General features: G+C 38.5%; 1 protein-coding gene across 1 annotated transcript; it reads right to left on the reverse strand.

Annotated features, from left to right (window-relative positions):
• Positions 1-1,219: 1,219 nt before the first annotated feature.
• LOC118812639 (aldo-keto reductase family 1 member B1-like) lies at positions 1,220-17,119 on the reverse strand. The gene is made up of 10 exons (XM_036577750.1): positions 16,909-17,119; positions 14,551-14,718; positions 14,097-14,213; positions 11,880-11,957; positions 11,639-11,761; positions 9,510-9,616; positions 7,348-7,429; positions 5,690-5,773; positions 5,504-5,586; positions 1,220-2,693 (listed from the first exon to the last, which is right to left on the reverse strand). Exons 1-10 carry the CDS (start codon positions 16,972-16,974, stop codon positions 2,651-2,653), a joined length of 951 nt encoding a protein of 316 aa, XP_036433643.1. The 5' UTR covers positions 16,975-17,119; the 3' UTR covers positions 1,220-2,650.
• Between the last annotated feature and the right edge of the window lie 246 nt (positions 17,120-17,365).

A 17,365-nucleotide genomic window follows, 5' to 3' on the forward strand; every position in this document is an offset into this window, starting at 1 on the left:
ACCTGCACCCTCATCTTCCGCAGCCGTGCCTTTGTAATGTGTGCAGAATGTGCTTTTGCAACGTCTTGTTGAAATATGCCTGGGCGTCCCTGGAAGAGGTGTCGTCTTGAAGGCGGTACATGTTGCTCCAAAATCTCTATGTACTTTTCAGCATGAATGGTGCCATCACAATAGTGTGAGACAATTCTTTAGTAAAGAAAAACTTCTATATAGAACCATGAACGCTTAAAGAACCCTTTGCATCATGCAAGCCTTCTTCACATTGATGAAGAATGTGCTGTTTATGGTTCTATATAGAAACTTTTTGAAAAAGGTTATTCTATTGTAACAAGCTTGATGTCATAACAATAAAAGAACCCTTTTTGGTGCTATATAGAACTATATACAACACACCCTCTATCGATCTGAAGAACCCTTTTGCAATGCAAAGAACCCTTTAATCATGCAAATGGTTCTTTGAGTGTTCATGGTTCTATTTAGAACTTTTTTTTAAACAAAAGAACCCCTGAAAAACCATTTTAAAAAGATATATATATATTTATATATAATATATATATATATATATATATATATATATATATATATATATATATATGTATGTATGTATGTATGTGTGTGTGTGTGTGTGTGGGGGTGTGTTTGTATGCATGCATGTAAGTGTAATTTTATTTTATTCTGGAATGTCCCTTTACTTTAAGGGACAACGATTTTTGAAAAACAGCAAAACCAAACAAGTAAAACAAAGTAAAAAATATATATATATATTGTACAAAATGGCAAAACTGAACAATACTTTTGTACTTCTACTCAAGTTGATTTTTGGGAAGGTACTTTATTTTACCCGATTATCAATACGTTTACTTTAGATGGATTTTGACTTTTTTATCCTAATCTAACTTTATATTTTTAATTTGATTTCTTAACTATCTTAATTTAATTTCTAATTTGATTTTTAATTATTAATTTTCTCTTTTAAAACCATTATTTTAATCGTTTTAAATTTCTATTCGTTTACTTTTTTTAAACAACTCTATTTTCTGACTCTGTATTTTCTCATTTGTAAAGCACTTTGAATGACAGCAGTGCTGTATAAACAAACTTGCCTTGCCTAGACTACTCTACCCACCTCTGCACAGTACATAGATAGATAGATAGATAGATAGATAGACAGATAGACAGATAGATAGATAGATAATTTGCTTCATGCATTAACACGACATTTAAAAATAAAAGACAGAAACTGATTGAAGCTTTATTACAAATATCATAAAACTCATTGTATTTTATATCCAATAACTCAAAAGAGTCACTCACTCACAGTTTGCAAAGAAGTTGGAAGAGCTCAGTCACGTTCAAGAAAACACAGTGTTCAAACAAAGTCAAAACAGACGACATATTGGTAAGAATGTTCTACTGCACATTCCTGTGCATTCCTTCACTCTATATTTCATACATACGCATTTGAGGTATGATCTCGATTCCCGAGTGCTTTGTAAAAAGAGAAAAACGTATGAAGCAAAAAACCACAACACGGAGAAACAACATCCACATCCACACCAAAGAAAGCAACTTTGTTCTTACCAGGAGGTCTCACTTGATTCAGTGAGGAACACTGATTCGTTCCTGCACTTGTTTTGATCTGTTCTGGCGTCTCTCAGTAAGATAAACTATTTTCGTTTGTTTGTGTCTCCTCACAGACAGAACATGCTAGAACAGAGCAAATCATTTCTTCTGCCTGACAACCTCATTTTGAAGGAACACCACACTTTACCTCCCTCCAAACACTTTTTCTCCATTATATCTACAGTCGCATGCAAAAGTTTGGGCACCCCTGGTTAAATGACATGTGGCTGTTGATTTTTTAGGTGTAAATAAGTTACACATCCTCTACAGAGACACGTCTGCTCATTTTAATACACAATTACTGTTTATTTACTGAATTTATGTGTTGCATTATGTGAAACAGTTAGGACATTTATATTATATTATATAGTATATTTTATATTAATAATATATTTCACATTTTATATGCTAAATTCAGCAAATAAACAGTAATTATGCATTAAAACGTGCAGAAGTGTGTGTCTGTAGAGGATGCGTTCACTTATTTACACTTCAGTTCATTCAGGGGCGCACAAACTTTGGTATACAGCTGCATAATAATGGGATTCCTTTGGTAGATTTTATAGAGGAATATCAGGAATTGCAAGGGGGGTTTATGACATGAAGTGGTGGAGTGTTTCAACATGAGATCAAATCAAATTCAATAACTATAAATCCAGGAACTATAAAGCTTTCTTGTATGGGAGTATATGTGCATACAAATGTGACCAAGTGACTACTGGAGATCTTTATGTAAACATATGTATTCTCCATGTAGACATGGAGAACTTGCAAAAACATTTAAGGTCTTTCAAATTGAAAAACACTGAAATACCATCACAGAACACAGGAAGAGTAAATGCTTTTCTTCCTTTTTACCGTTAACTAGCACCCATGAAGCCAGTAAGCATGTGTGTTTGCTTTGCTTCCTCTTCTCTCTGCTCAGCCAGATCTCTATGAAAACCACAGACGGTGGAAAATGTAAAGTAAACTGAAAGAACTGGAGTTGAAGCTTTTAGGCAGCATCTTGAACGAGACCTCTTCCCTTTTAATAATCAGCATTAAATGGATAGTCTCTGTGCTTCACACCCCTGCAGAGGAAACACAATAAAAACATTATTAACCAGGAGAAAAATCTGAATCCTTACTTTAAATTATCCTTGAATAATTACTACATGGCACTACATGACCAAAAGTATGTGGACAACCTTCTTATTTAGTGGTTTGGGCTATACGGTGAGGGAAACAAGCATTCTAACTATGTTTGTTATTTAATATACAAGTACTATAAGTAATGTAGGTTCACACACACACACACACACACACACACACACACACACACACACACACACACACACACACACACACACCATGTATTTTGACTTTGTACACATAAATCTGAACAAAGATTATGTATTCATAAGCATAAACAAAAGATATGTTTAAAAAGCTAAATTGATGGTGAAAAAAGTATTCAGACATCACAAATAAATCATCAGTCTTAAAAATAATCAGCCCTGTCCGTAGCTTTTTCCATTCTAGGGTTATTTATTAATGTTCTGCCTGAGAACTTCGGGAAGCTCCTTCACCTTCACCATGATGGATATTTGTTGTGTGAAGTATCCCAACGGCAGCGTCTTTTACAATGAAACCAGGAGCAATTTGTACAAGAACACTATATATTAGTGCCGTGTTAGTGTGTGTTGCGCTGGTACGAGTGGATCAGACGCTACCTGCTCTGTGGTGGTCCTGTACATGCTTTTTGTTCATATTTATAGGTACAAAGCCAGAAGACTTACCTTCACTGGACGTTTATAAAATAAAATAAAAAGTGTCTGAATATTTGCTTTCGCTCACTGTAAGCGTGGTTACTGTTAAGTGGCAACATGTAGGAGCAACTACAGCTCAGCTAAGTGGTAGAGCACAAGGGTTCACAGAATTGTGATAGAAGAAAATAAAAATTTCCAACATAATAATTAAACATGATGATTAAAGAGAACGTCATTAATAAAAGGTTTATACATAGGACACTGGAAAGTATACATAAGACAGCAAAGGCCCTGAGAGGCCTTCAAGAAAACCCTATGAACCTTAAGCTACAAGGATAAGCACCAAGGGAGGTGCTGGGTAACACATACGCAGCCTGCCCTTTTTAATGATTAGATACAAGAAAGACAACTAGACCTTTTTAATGGGTCGAATTTTATTGGGTCCAAAAAATTAATTTAATGATGGGCAAAACAGGTTATGACACATTAAAAGAGAGAGCGGATAACCTCATCTCTGAAAAGTGTATAAAAACACGGAACGCTGTATATTTTATTCACTATTGTATTCATGCACTTTGCCTGTAATAAAGATTGAAGCCTTTTTTCTTCAACAAACCCAGCGTCTGAAGTAGTGCTGGGCAATATGACCTCAAATCAATATCACGATTAATTGAATATTTTACCTCGATTACAATTAATGAACGATTATTTTATTTTTGTTTTTTCTTTTTGTTCGTTTTTTTGCCCTCATAGTTCACTGAAAAGGTCTCTACTGTAAATATGTTCTGCATATCTTAATGTAAATCGTCTCAACAGCCAGATCGGAATTCACACATCGACTTCTACGTCAATCCAACTCGACATTCGTCAATTTCGTGCTGCTGAGACTCAAACATTTGGGGTGATATTTCTGTACAAAAATTAGAACAGACTGATTCAAAACCCTCCATGTTTGAGGAGATTTAGAAAGAAGTGTCCGAACGCGGCCGCAGGAGAACGAGGCTGCAGCGTCAAAGAACAGTTTAAAGTCTGAAAGCAGAGTTTAAAGAATCCGAGGACGCGAACCGAAGAAGTGACCGCGCCCTTTTTACGGCTCGAACACATTCTGGGTGATGAGCCCAGCTGTCAGTCAGTGAAGCTTCATGATGGCTCCTGTGATGCTGGTGAAGATGAAGCTGATCCTCCAGGAGCGACTGGAGGTCGTTGGCAGCCGTGATTGTTTACCTCTGGATGAGCCGTGAAGCAGCGTGACTCTCTGTTCTTTTGAGCATGCGGGTCAGTTTAGGAGCTGATCTGTTCAGACTGATGTCGCATACAGATCACATTTAAAAGATAATCTGAACAGCCAAACAAAAAAATCAGATTTGGTGAGAAAATCAGATTTGGGCCACTTTTACCTGCTGCGTGAACGTAGCCTTAGCTTCCGTGTCGCAGACTGGACGTGGCGGAGTCACGTGATACACGTGTGGTAGTAAGTTTTTAAGGGGACAGCGCATGAACACAGAGTCGGAAAGGATTAAGAGAATTTTAAAACAATCGAAATAACCTGCATGGGCAAGATTATGTCAGTTAGAGGCTCTGAATGTCGGTTTCAATTACTTTTCGATTAATCGCCCAGCCCTACTCTGACGTCCTTTTTTGTAGATCCGAAATAGAATAATCATTAAGTGCAGGTAAATTGTAAGAGTTTGAGATTAAATTAATGCTGTGTCTTGAGTGACAGGATTTGCTTGAGGAACAACAATAGAACTGCAGAGTAAACTTGTTACAGGGTCTCGGTTAGAGTCACAGTGTACGATAAGACGGTTACCCAACATTTGGGATGGGTTGGAGTAGCATTTGTCATCCAACATCACTACCTGACCTCACTGCAATGCCTTTGTGGCTGAATGCAATCAAACCCTCACAGCAAGGTTACAATATCTAGTGCAAAGCCTTCCCAGAAGAGTAGCAGCAAAGGCGGTAGGGTGGGGGGGGACTCCATATTAAAGTCCATGACTTTGGAATGAGATGTTCAACAAGCTCAGACGGACTGGATCTTCAGGTGTCCATATACTTGTGGCCATGCTGTATATAACATACCTTATGTCTTGAGTTTGATATTGTGCACTGAATAGCAAAGCCAAACTCACCAGTGCATGGGGCATGTCCTGAAGTTCCTGTTGAAGCCTAGAATGGTCTTCATCTCATCATCAGTCAGGTTGAAGTCAAAGACCTTTGGACATGAATAAATAAAGTAATAATGAGTTTGAACTATTCAGCATTAAGAGATCCAAGACTTTCAGCTGGAACTCTATCGTTCTGGGAGATGAGCTTACTTGAAAGTTCTCTTTGATGCGTGAGGGAGTGACAGACTTGGGTATCACAACGACGTTCCTCTGGATTTGGAAGCGTATGAGGACCTGCGAGGTGTTTTTTACGTGGAACAAAAAAAAAAAAAGGACATTTTAAAATCCCACTTTAGCCCCTTTGATCTGAAAAGCACACTGGATCAGGATTCTATGGACGGGTGACCAACTGAATCATTATTTCCAGCATTCAGCAACAGTGGCCCTGTACATTTCCATCAACATTATAGCGCAATTCATTTCCTGTGAAATGGCTAAACTGTACACACTTAAAAGGTTCTTTAGTAAACAAAATGGTTCTGTATAGAGCCATAAACACTTAAGGAACTCTTTGCGTAATTAACGGGTTCTTTGCACCGTGACAGTGTTCTTCAGATTGATGAGGAATGTGTTGCATATGGTTCTTTATAAAACTGTTTGGAAAAGGATTCTATACAGCACCAAAATGGGTTCTTTCTCCTGTTACAATGTCAGGTTTTTAACAATACAGGAACCCTTTTTGGTGCTATACAGAACCCTTTTCTAAAAGATTCGATATAGAACCATCTATAGCACACTCTCCATTAACCCTTTCATGATGCAAAGAACCCTTTAATCATGCAAAGAGTTCCTTGTGTGTTCATGGTTCTAGATAGAACCATTTTTTTTACTAAAGAACCCTTAAAGAACCATCTTTTCTAAGAACAGAGAAACTTACAGACTCAGATGTCTTTACAGTGGTGGAAAATTAGAAAAAGCAAGTTTTCCACCTTGAATGTGTATATAATATATATTATATATGTTTTTACATGAAATGGCTATGAATGTTATGTGTATATATATACACATATATATACACACACACACACACACACACACACACACACACACACACCATATTCATAGCCATTTCATGTAAAACCTCTGGAGGTATTAAATGCTTCGGATGTCTGGTTCCTATCACCATCACTATGAACAATTCACACCAAAACACTCTTAATGATCAAATCATACAGAAATTTTGAACAATCAGTGGAATTCCCCTTTACCATCCTGCACGTGAGTTAGGGCTGAGACCACTTATTGATTTATTGGTAACTGTCAATTATGGTCATGAAATCATTAAGTAGATTTTAGCGATTTTTCCATTTTGTATGCGTGAGCGGTCTGCACTCCGACCAAAAAAGTTTCACTCAGACTCTGTGTGAATAGGCCTTGGACTTTGTCGCCCCCCTCTGGCACAAATAGGAACTGTCCAGGATGTTGTGCTATTAAATGAGGACCACAATATTTATCGAAAATACTGTCCAGGTTTATCGTCCCAGCCCTACCGTGAGTGCATGAGCTATAAGAATATTTAAAATGTAACACATCTCAGGGAAAGTAAAGATATATAAGATTAAGAAAAATTGATAACTCTCTCTTTTAAAGCAAAATAAAGAATGAATAAAGTCTGAGCACATATAGCTTAAACCATGCACTGCAATTATGCAGTTATATTGTTCCCCCTCAGTGCTGTGTTGTAGGGTAGAGAGTTGACTTTACACTCTCGGCATCCTCTGTCTGTGCACCGTGATATGTGAACATATCAAACTGAGGCAGAAACTGTCCACAGCAGCTGAAATGACATACTTATGCAGTCTCCTTACCTGAGCAGTGGTCTTACTGTACTTCTGAGCAATGGCCTTGATGTTTGGGTCCTCCAGCAACGAAGGGTCCTCTGGTTTGGCCCTGACGTTGGAAAAGCAGATGATTGAGATCAATAGTTTAGTTTTTATAGTGATAAAAAAGGGACGTTAAAATCTATTTTGGTTTTAATATTCAGCATTAAATTGATAGTAACACATATTGGGTAACACAGAAGATGGGAATAAAATATCTACTAGAAGAAAGATTTGAAACAAAAATTAAATTTAACATTTTCAGGTTTTATTTTACAATTCTTGATACCATAAATTCAATTTGAAGAAGCAAAAAATGTTAATAAAAAATTAAATTAAAAAATTGACAGTTTTATCATTCTATTAAACTGGTCTATATAGAACCATTTTCTTTACTAAAAACCCTTGAAAAAAAAAAACCATCTTTACTACTTCATAAAAGAGAAAAACCCTGGGCCCTGATCTGGAACTTTCTGGCTCTGTTCTAGCTCCTCCTCTTCATCATTCTTTGCACCTGTGTCTTGTTGTAAGATATCTTCGTGTCTGTATAAACAGTGCCTGTCGTGTTATTTTCCTTTTGAAAAGTCTTGCTCTGGTTAACTAGTGTTTCTGTTCCCTGTTTTCTGGTTCCTGTTTCTAGTTTTTGACGCGGTTTTAGTAGTTTCTGTTTGGGGGGACAATGGGGACAATGGGGACAATGGGGACAATATCTCAGGCATCAAGCAATGTATTTCTAACCATTTCATGCAATGACTTCCTGTGAGGGAGCTTTTACAGGCATTAAACACATCAGGCATCTGCGGCCATATTCCAGGAACATATTAACTCTGAAATCTTAACTGTTTAGTCTCCAAGACAACTTCATTTAGGACTGAATTTCGGACAGTAGCTCTTACAGAATAACAGTTCCTAACTTCATAATCTCATCATGAACTCCAGATAAGAAAACAGCATCACACAAACATCCTAACTAGACTAAACCTCCTAAATCCTGTCCTAACTTTAGGATGAACCCCAACAGGGTCCTCACTTCTGTTTAAGGTCCGTTTCTATGGTTTTTAGGCAGCTGTGTCAGCAGCATAGTTCACTACCAGCATAATGAGCTCCATTTATTTCTACTGTAAAACGCTGCTTTCACTGTGAGATGATTTTCTTTTCTAACTCTGCGTTTTAAAGATCTCAGACGCTGCAGACTCGATCTCCACCGCCCCTCTGATTACCTTCGTGTGTTAATGTTGATGATGAAATATTACAGTGATGGTGGTGAATAATGAGGAGACGGAGCTGAACGTGTGTCTGTTTATTAGGAGGAGTAACGTTAGCGCACTCGGCTAAAGCGTTTGGGAAATGGAGACTGAAACTGGGGAGCAGCGACGCTCTGATAAACAGCAGGGGGCGCTCTCACAGTATTCACCACTTAAAGTTTATCACACTTTAGTTTTGTTTGACCTTTTTTACATCAGTAACTGGAGCTGTCTGACTAACTAACCTGTTTATTTCGATTACGAGTTTACGTTTCAGCTGTGCACGTATAGTTGGTTGCTAGGTAACAGACATTACAGTTGACTGTCGACTTCAATCGAGCAGGCTAATATTTCCTAACCTGAGATAAGATGCTGTACGATAAGATAAGATTCCTAAATTAAGGTCAGATTCTCTTCTGTAATACGAATCTGTGAAAAACCTCATCTTGACCTGTCAGATCTTAAGACAAAAAGATAGGAAGGTTATGCAATACGTCCCCTGGTTCCTACCATTACAGTCAGTAGGAACTGCGTCTGTTATTAAAACTGCTTTACATTCTTTATATTTATAGTATAATTTCTTGCTGTAGTCCACATTTCATCTGATTGGCCATTCATTGCAAACGTCATGCTTTGATGTGCCCTTATATGAGGATTAATTATAGCTTTAGTATTTGATCCTGGGTTAACGAAGGACGTTTTTTTTTACCAGCTTCATAAAGTGAGTTAACCGCAGCTGCACCTATTTTTTAAGATGAAAATTGGCAAGTTGAAGACGCTCTGTAAGACAGATTACAAGTACATTTGGCAACAACCCACTTAAATGGCTTTAAGAAATTATGTTTAGCAACTATTAAGTCTCAGTACAGTCAGGACTCTCACTCTCTGAGGAGAAATGATACATACCATGGTCTATCAGGAGAGCCCAGAGGGCTGTACGCAGTCACTGTGATCCTCTTAGAGTGACAGAAGTTGATCAGCTTCTCCTGCGTCAGGTAGGGGTGGCTCTCAATCTGGATGAAATAAACAAAGAATCTTAGGTAGAGAGCTTTAATTCAGCATTTTGGTGAACATTTGCTGATTCACTGCCATCAGACTGAGGCACATCATTTAAATGGCCCAAAAAATAACAATTTAATCATTATCCAATAGTTTGTTGACAGCTGTTAATAACAATATATACTATGTATGCATTAATAAATGGTACCATTTGGATAATTAATGGGCCAATTTCTCCATTTTGGGGGATTTTATTTTCCATGAGGTTCACTTATAATAATATTTGTGTTATTTTTTTGTTATAACAAAATTCACTTTTACTTGATCATTTTCAACACCTTATTAATTAGTAACATTTATTAATGCAGAAATAAAATTATCATTAATCATTAACAAATAAGGCTGAAAGATTTGGGGAAAATATCTAAATGCATTTTTTCTGACCAATATTGCAGAGGTGGTCATAATGTTATGCCTGATCGGTGTATATAGTTGCAACTTTACAATGTGCTTCTACAGATGTACTGTATTACTTATTATTTATAGCGCTTAATTTATTTGTGTTGTATGAATAATTCAAATGGTAGGATTTATAAATGTACAAATTAATTTATTTAATTGTTACCTATCATTAAATAATTAGACAGTGATTAAGTTGCTATTTACAGGGCCCTTATAAAGTTTTACTGGTAAAATTTAATGCTAGACTGCAACACAGACTTTGTCGGAAAGTTTAACCCGTTCCAGACAAAAGAGAGCAAATTAAAACTTGCTGCAGGCAAAAGGCTGCTTAATGGGTACAAGATGGCCTTTGTCTGAGGATCTGTCACAGTAAATAAGAGTCAGAGTGCTGTAACAAGGTTAAAGCCACTGGCCTTTCTGCTTTCTACTGCCTTTTTATCTACAGCAAAAGCACAATGGAAAAAAAAGCTAGTAGGCTTTCTTACTTGCGAATCTTTTGTTTTTCCCTTCACCCTTATAAACTGTACACCAGAGGTAACTAATAGGCGGACCGCGGTCCGAGTCCGGACTCAGACACTGTCCTATGCAGACTATGGAGAATTATTTAATTTTGATGGGGTGGTCCTATTTTCATCAGCATAGCTTTTCTAGCCTTTACGGTACCGGTTTAGCGGCCCGGGAGACTCGCATGCGTTGTAAATATGACACTTGACGCTACTCAGCCAATCAGATCTGTGCATTACGATGAGCACTGAGACTTGAGTGAGTGATGCACACACAGGGGAGGGACGAGGCGAAAAACAGCAGTCAGAGAAGAAAGTGAGTCAGAGGGAAGTTATTTCACATGGCGTGATCTAAAAAGAGAAAACTGACATAAATGCTGAAATATCACTGAATTGGACTTTATTTGGTTTGACATTCAGTTGTTGACTGTATAAGATGTTGATATACCTACTAGGCTACTTCAGTAAACAGTATATGGCACTGAATCATAATACAAGTTAGACATTATGATGTTCTGGACCTTTGCTTGAGGAAATTTTCTCTAACTGGACCTTACTGAATTTTAATTAAAGACCCCTGATGTACACTGATCAAGTTGTATTTCATTTTGTTTAAAAAATAAAACAAATCTTCAGACACCTAGTTCCCATCACCACTATGAACAATTCTGATGAGGCTGTCAAAATATCCTAATTATTCTTTTAACGCTGGTAACATTTGGTGATAAGGACATTTGCCAGCTTATTTATCCTATTACAGTTTAGCCCCGCCCATTCATACTGATGTTATAAGGACTGTTTCAGCCTGGACTGCTTTTAGAATGATGCACAATAGAGGGCAGCCAATCAGAATAGCTGTAATTTACATATATCTACTTCAATATCTACTTCAAACATCCTGTTTAATTCAAAGGGATAAAGAGAGGTTGGAAAATGGTCATGTAGAAATGAACTGACAGTTTTTGGCACATGAAACCAAAAAAGACCACTCTGAATGACTGTGTATGCAGATCTTTTGATAAATCAGTGGAATTTCCCCTTTAGGTACCTGTAAAAGGTATGAATACCTACCTGGTGGTTGGCAGGTTTGTATTTGAGGCCTGGCTTGTTCAGGATGGCTTCAATCTGCTCTCGGTTGAAGTTGGAGATGCCGATGGCCTTGACCAGCCCAGCGTCCACCAACTCCTCCATACCCTTTAACATCAATATCAGTGCACTATGAGACGTAGTAGACTGATTAAGAAACAGTGGACAATAACAGAAACTGTATGAACAAAATCAAACAATAAGCCATAGCTGATAATTTCCTCACCTCCCAGGTATCCAGGAAATGGGTGTCATCGCTGATAGCTAAGCCTTCACTGTCCAGAGGGAACAGTTCTTTTCCAGCCTGTGAAATTATAATAACAATAAAAACAACTGTGTTACAGAAGCATCAGCCAGCTAAAACATCACTTTTTATTACTCTACACTCTTAGCAAAAAGGATCTACACCAATCAGGCATGACATTTTGACCACCTCCTTGTTTCTACGCTCATTGTCCATTTTATCAGCTCCACTTACTATATAGGTGCACTTTGTAGTTCTATAGTTACAGACTGTAGTCCATCTGTTTCTCTGATACTTTGTTAGCCCCCTTTTACCCTGTTCTTCAGTGGTCAGGACCCTCACAGAGCAGGTACTATTTGGGTGGTGGATCATTCTCAGCACTGCAGTAACACTGATGTGGTGGTGGTGTGTTAGTGTGTGTTGTGCTGGTACGAGCAGATCAGACACAGCTCACTGTCCACTCTATTAGACACTCCTACCTTGTCAGTCCACCTTGTAGATGTAAAGTCAGAGACAATAGGTCATCTGCTGCTGCACAGTTTGTGTTGGTCATCCTCTAGTCCTTCATCAGTGGTCACAGGACACTGCCCACAGGACGCTGTTGGCTGGATATTTTTGGTTGGTGGACTATTCTCAGTCCAGCAGTGACACTGAGGTGTTTAAAAACTCCAGCAGCACTGCTGTGTCTGATCCACTCAGACCAGCACAACACACACTAACACACCACCACCACGTCAGTGTTACTGCAGTGCTGAGAATGATCCACCACCCAAATACTACCTGCTCTGTGAGGGTCCATGGGGGTCCTGACCACTGAAGAACAAAGTAAAAGGGGGCTAACAAAGTATGCAGAGAAACAGATGGACTACAGTCTGTAACTGTAGAACTACAAAGTGCACCTATATAGTAAGTGGAGCTGATAAAATGGACAATGAGCGTAGAAACAAGGAGGTGGTCAGAATGTTGTGCCTGATTGGTGTATGTAGCATTAAAAACATTTTTTTGGCTTGTAACAATGAGGGAACCCTTTCTGGTGCAGTATAGGACCATTTCTCAAATGTTTCTGTAAAGAGCCGTATACAACACACATTTAATCATGGTAAAAAACATTTACAATGCATTAAAGCATTTAAAGGTGCAGTGTATACATACTGTGAATTGTGTGTTCATCAGTTTAGAATGAGCCCTTCATATCTACATAGGGAGCAGCTTCTCCTCCAACAGAGCCGGCATGTTGTGTCGTCATGTTTCTACAGTAGCCCAGAACAGACAAACCAAACACTGGCTCTAAGGCTTTGTTCACACAGCAGGTAAAAGTGGCCCAAATCCGATCTTTTCCTCAAATGTGCCACAGATGTGTGTCTGTCTGTCAGTGTGAACAGATAAACACACTGACATTTTCAATTCCGATTTGAGACGCTTTCATATGTGGTAGTGAAATCTGATCTGTATCCAATCTGCAGCAATGCGACTCAGTCTGAACAGCCAGATCGGAATTCATGCGACTTTTACGTCACTCCAACTCGACTTTCGTCATCATTTCGCGCTGCTGAGACTCAAACATTTAGGCTGATGTTTCAGTACCAAAAAATTAGAAGAGACTCATCCAAAACCCTCTGTGTTTGAAGAGATTTTAAAAGAAATGCCATCAAGAAAAAGTCTGAAAGCAAAAGTTTAAAGAATCTGAGGACACGAACCAAAGAAGTGGCCGTGGCTGAATAATGTTCCTTTTTTTAATGCGAGCTCGGACACATTCTGGATGATGAGCTCAGCTGTCAGCCATCGGAACTTCATGATGGCTCCTGTGATGCTAGAGAAGATGAAACTGAAAGCTCAGGGAGTGACTGGCGCTCGTTGGCAGTCATGATTGTTTACCTCTGGATGAGCCACGTGAAGCACTGTTCTTTTGCGCATGTGGGTCAGTTTAGTAGCTGATCTGTTCAGACTGATGATACAGATCACATTTAAAAGATATTGTGAACAGCCAAACAAAAAATTGGATTTGGTGAGAAAATCAGATTTGGGCCACTTTTACCTGCTGTGTGAACGTAAAAAGAAAGATAATAGAATCTGCTGCTGAAGGGTCCTCATGACAAAACACCAGGAAAGTCTCTGTTTTTAAAAACTGGTAGGATGTTAAAAGTTGTGTATCTTTAGTCAAACACTCAATATAATTTTGGTTATTTGGTCACAAATCACCTGAAAGCCTATAGGGAAGTGAATCAGGTAAAGGTCTAGGTAATCCAGCTGCAGGTCACTCAAGGTCTTCTGACACGCCCCTTTTACTGCAGACTTGTCATGGAAGGTGCACCAGAGCTGCGGAGAGATGAAGAGTCTTTACAGTTTTACTCTTTTACTGCACTGCCCTGTTACCCAACTCTCACTCCATCCTGCTCAACGTCAATTCCAGGGGTGCACAACTCCAGTCCTGGAGGGCCGGTGTCCAGCACAGTTTGGTCATTTACCTGCTCCAACACACCTGATTACACTTATTAGTTAAAAGCCAGGTTAAGTGGGTGTGTCTGAGCAGGGAAACCTCTAAATCGTGCTGGACACCAGCCCTCCAGGACCAGAGTTGTGCATCCCTGGTCTATTCAGTCAACAGGCTGCATTCTGCAGTTTGTAATGTATTGGAATTAGACCCATCTCTCACCTTGCTGACCATGAAAAGCTCTTCTCTCTTCACCACGCCTTCTTTGATCATGGCGTGGACGCCCTCTCCCACCTCCTTCTCATTCTCGTAGACCATCGCTCCATCGATGTGCCTGTAGCCTGCAGCTATGGCAGCTTTCACAGCTTCGGTTACTTGACCTGGACGTGACTGGGAGGAAAAACAACAGTGGTTTGACCTTAACGCCTCTGTGTACCTTAAAGACTTAATCACTAAAAGCGCTAATCTTAATTTCTAACGAAGCGGCGCTCCACGCAGGGCACACGAATTAAGGCCCAGAAAACAGATGTTTACTTTTCTGACCACATAAGATACCCTTGACTTCCTGGCTAAGTCATGTCAACACAATATAGTAAAACATAGTAGTGTGTTTCCACAGCTACAGGCACTTTTGGTTGTTCAAATTATTGGAAAATCAAAATAATGAATTTTAAGCATTAAGTTTGTGATGTAAATAATGAACAAAAATGCATATCAGTTAAAACCTCTTATTGACCAGGGTATATTTTGGTTTTTCCATCTGAATTTCCATGACCAAACTGTAAGGCAAATTATTCAGTAACTGCATGAAATAAATGTACATTTTTATTTTATTTATTGGTAAAAGCTCCCCTCAAATGAACAGAAAATGTGTTTTATGATAGACATATTGCTATATGCTTACAATTTACCCAAAAAAAGCCAAAAATCTCAGACGCTCTTTGTATTATTTTATACAAATAATTTGTACAGAGCAGATCACTGAAGAGACGCCATCTGTTTATAGTTTATAGCCCAGATTTGTGGAAAAATGGGTCGAATTTCAGTAGAAAAAAAAAAAATCTGTGAGTTCAGCTTCTTTTATTATGAGGGTTTAAAATGACCCATCTATTTGACTGGAAAGAAGACAGTTACAGCTCTCATACGCCCCCCACCTTTAGAATGTAGCTTATGAAATATGAAAGTTATGAAGAATATGATGAAGTGTGTTTTGGAACCACCGGTGGTCTCAAGTGGCTGAAAAGCTTAAAAAACCATGAGTTAAATGTGTCTTTACAGTGACATGAGGTTTATATATAGCTTAGAGTGTTGCGGTAAAGACGTTTGCACTGTTTTCTGAATGACAAATGGTGTTTGCTTTGGCTGACGTGTAATATATTTGAATTTAACATGAATATGAAATTGTTCTAGATGTCTGACACAAAGTACAAGTTGTGTAGTAAGAACTTAAAGAATATTAAATGTAAAAAGAGGAATTCAGGGACACCCAGATTAGATTTCCTAGATTAGATTCCCACACTTTTCACCATGTGCTCTTTGGCTAAAGTACAGTAGAGAGAGAGAGAGAGACAGAGAGAGAGAGAGAGAGACAGAGAGAGAGAGAGAGAGAGAGAGAGAGACAGAGAAATCACAGTGATTTCACACACGAGCAAGCCTGTTCTATATAATACAATAACAAATAAAATGAATATAATACACGTATACAGCATAAATCCAATAGAATTTAAAGGGGTTAATGGTTAATATGTAAACAGAGTCATTCAGGGTGGTTCGGTGTGAAACGCTCTGTTCTAGAGAAACTTACTGAGTCAGAACTGTTCACAGTGGTGGTGATAGGAACCAGACGTCCACCTCTAAAAGCTCCCTCACAGAAAGTTACTACATGAAATGATTATGAATTCACTGCCTGATGACTGAGACACTGTTTTATGATAGTTTTGTGGTAGTTTTAATCCATTTATTTTAATCTATTCACTGTGAAAGGGACACATGAAGGGTGCTCTAAGGCAAAATAGTATATTTTGGATTTATCACTATTTTTCCATCATAAAACTCAGAAGACTCGTGTAGGTTCACTGGTGGTTCTGGATAGTAAATAAAATGTCTATATTTGTGTTGTCCACATTGGGACCTCTGGTTCCTATCACCACCACTGTAAAAAAAAATCGGTAGAGTTCCCCTTCAAGAACTTTTCACAGAGACACTGCAAGTACAAGTACAAGTACAAGTTCAAAGTTCACGTTTCACAATCCATTTGTGTAAATGACTTGCAGCTTTACTCATGCATACTCAACAAAATGCAAATATATAATCCATATATAACTTAGATCCACACCAGAGGACAGAACGAGGCACACTGGCAGTGTGATTTGATCACGGCAGACATTTAGGAAACGTGTACAGTGTTAAAGCTAAGCTGAAGTCAGCTTCTTGATCCTATCTTTCCGTTCCACCTTAAACTGAGCAGCAGTTCCATTCTGGAGCCTGAAGCTTGAGGCGCTGGAACGTGACTGCCGCAACATTTAAGGTGGAACGGGAAAATTCCACTAAGAAGCTGGCGAATAGGACGCGTTCACCTACCTTCCATGTTCCCAGACCGATAATGGGCATTTCTGCGCCGGTGTAGAGTTTCACACAAGTCGCCATAGTTAAGATAACACTTAAATGGGTGGATAAATGTAGGAAACTCTAGCTAGCTAATGCTGACCCAAACCAAGTCCTGCAAGACAACCAGTAAACTCAGTCAACCGCTTATAAAAGCGAGAGATTTGAATCGTGAACGAATCGATTCTTCGAACAGGTTCTTTCCAATGAATCGATTCACATGTCCGAACATGTACATTCTTAAAAATGATGGCACTTAAAGGATTCTGTAGCAAAGACAGTGGTTCTATAAAGAACTATGAACACTCAAAGAAGCCTTTGCATGACTAAAGGGTTCACTGCACCATGAAAGAGTTCTTCAGATTGAATGAGAATGAGCTTTAGATGGTTCTATATTAAAATTAATTTAAAAAATGAATCTCTATAGCACCAA

Source organism: Colossoma macropomum, unplaced genomic scaffold (genome assembly GCF_904425465.1).
Source record: "Colossoma macropomum unplaced genomic scaffold, Colossoma_macropomum, whole genome shotgun sequence".
Taxonomy (NCBI): domain Eukaryota; kingdom Metazoa; phylum Chordata; class Actinopteri; order Characiformes; family Serrasalmidae; genus Colossoma; species Colossoma macropomum.

Excerpts from the sequence above, each read along its gene's own strand:
- LOC118812639 (XM_036577750.1), bottom strand. The coding sequence starts at position 16,974 with ATGGCGACTTGTGTGAAACTCTACACCGGCGCAGAAATGCCCATTATC. Across the intron at positions 11,958-14,096 it reads ACTTCCCTATAGGCTTTCAG|GCTGGAAAAGAACTGTTCCC; the intron begins GTGATTTGTGAC and ends ATAATTTCACAG. Across the intron at positions 9,617-11,638 it reads ACAAACCTGCCAACCACCAG|ATTGAGAGCCACCCCTACCT; the intron begins GTAGGTATTCAT and ends TATTTCATCCAG.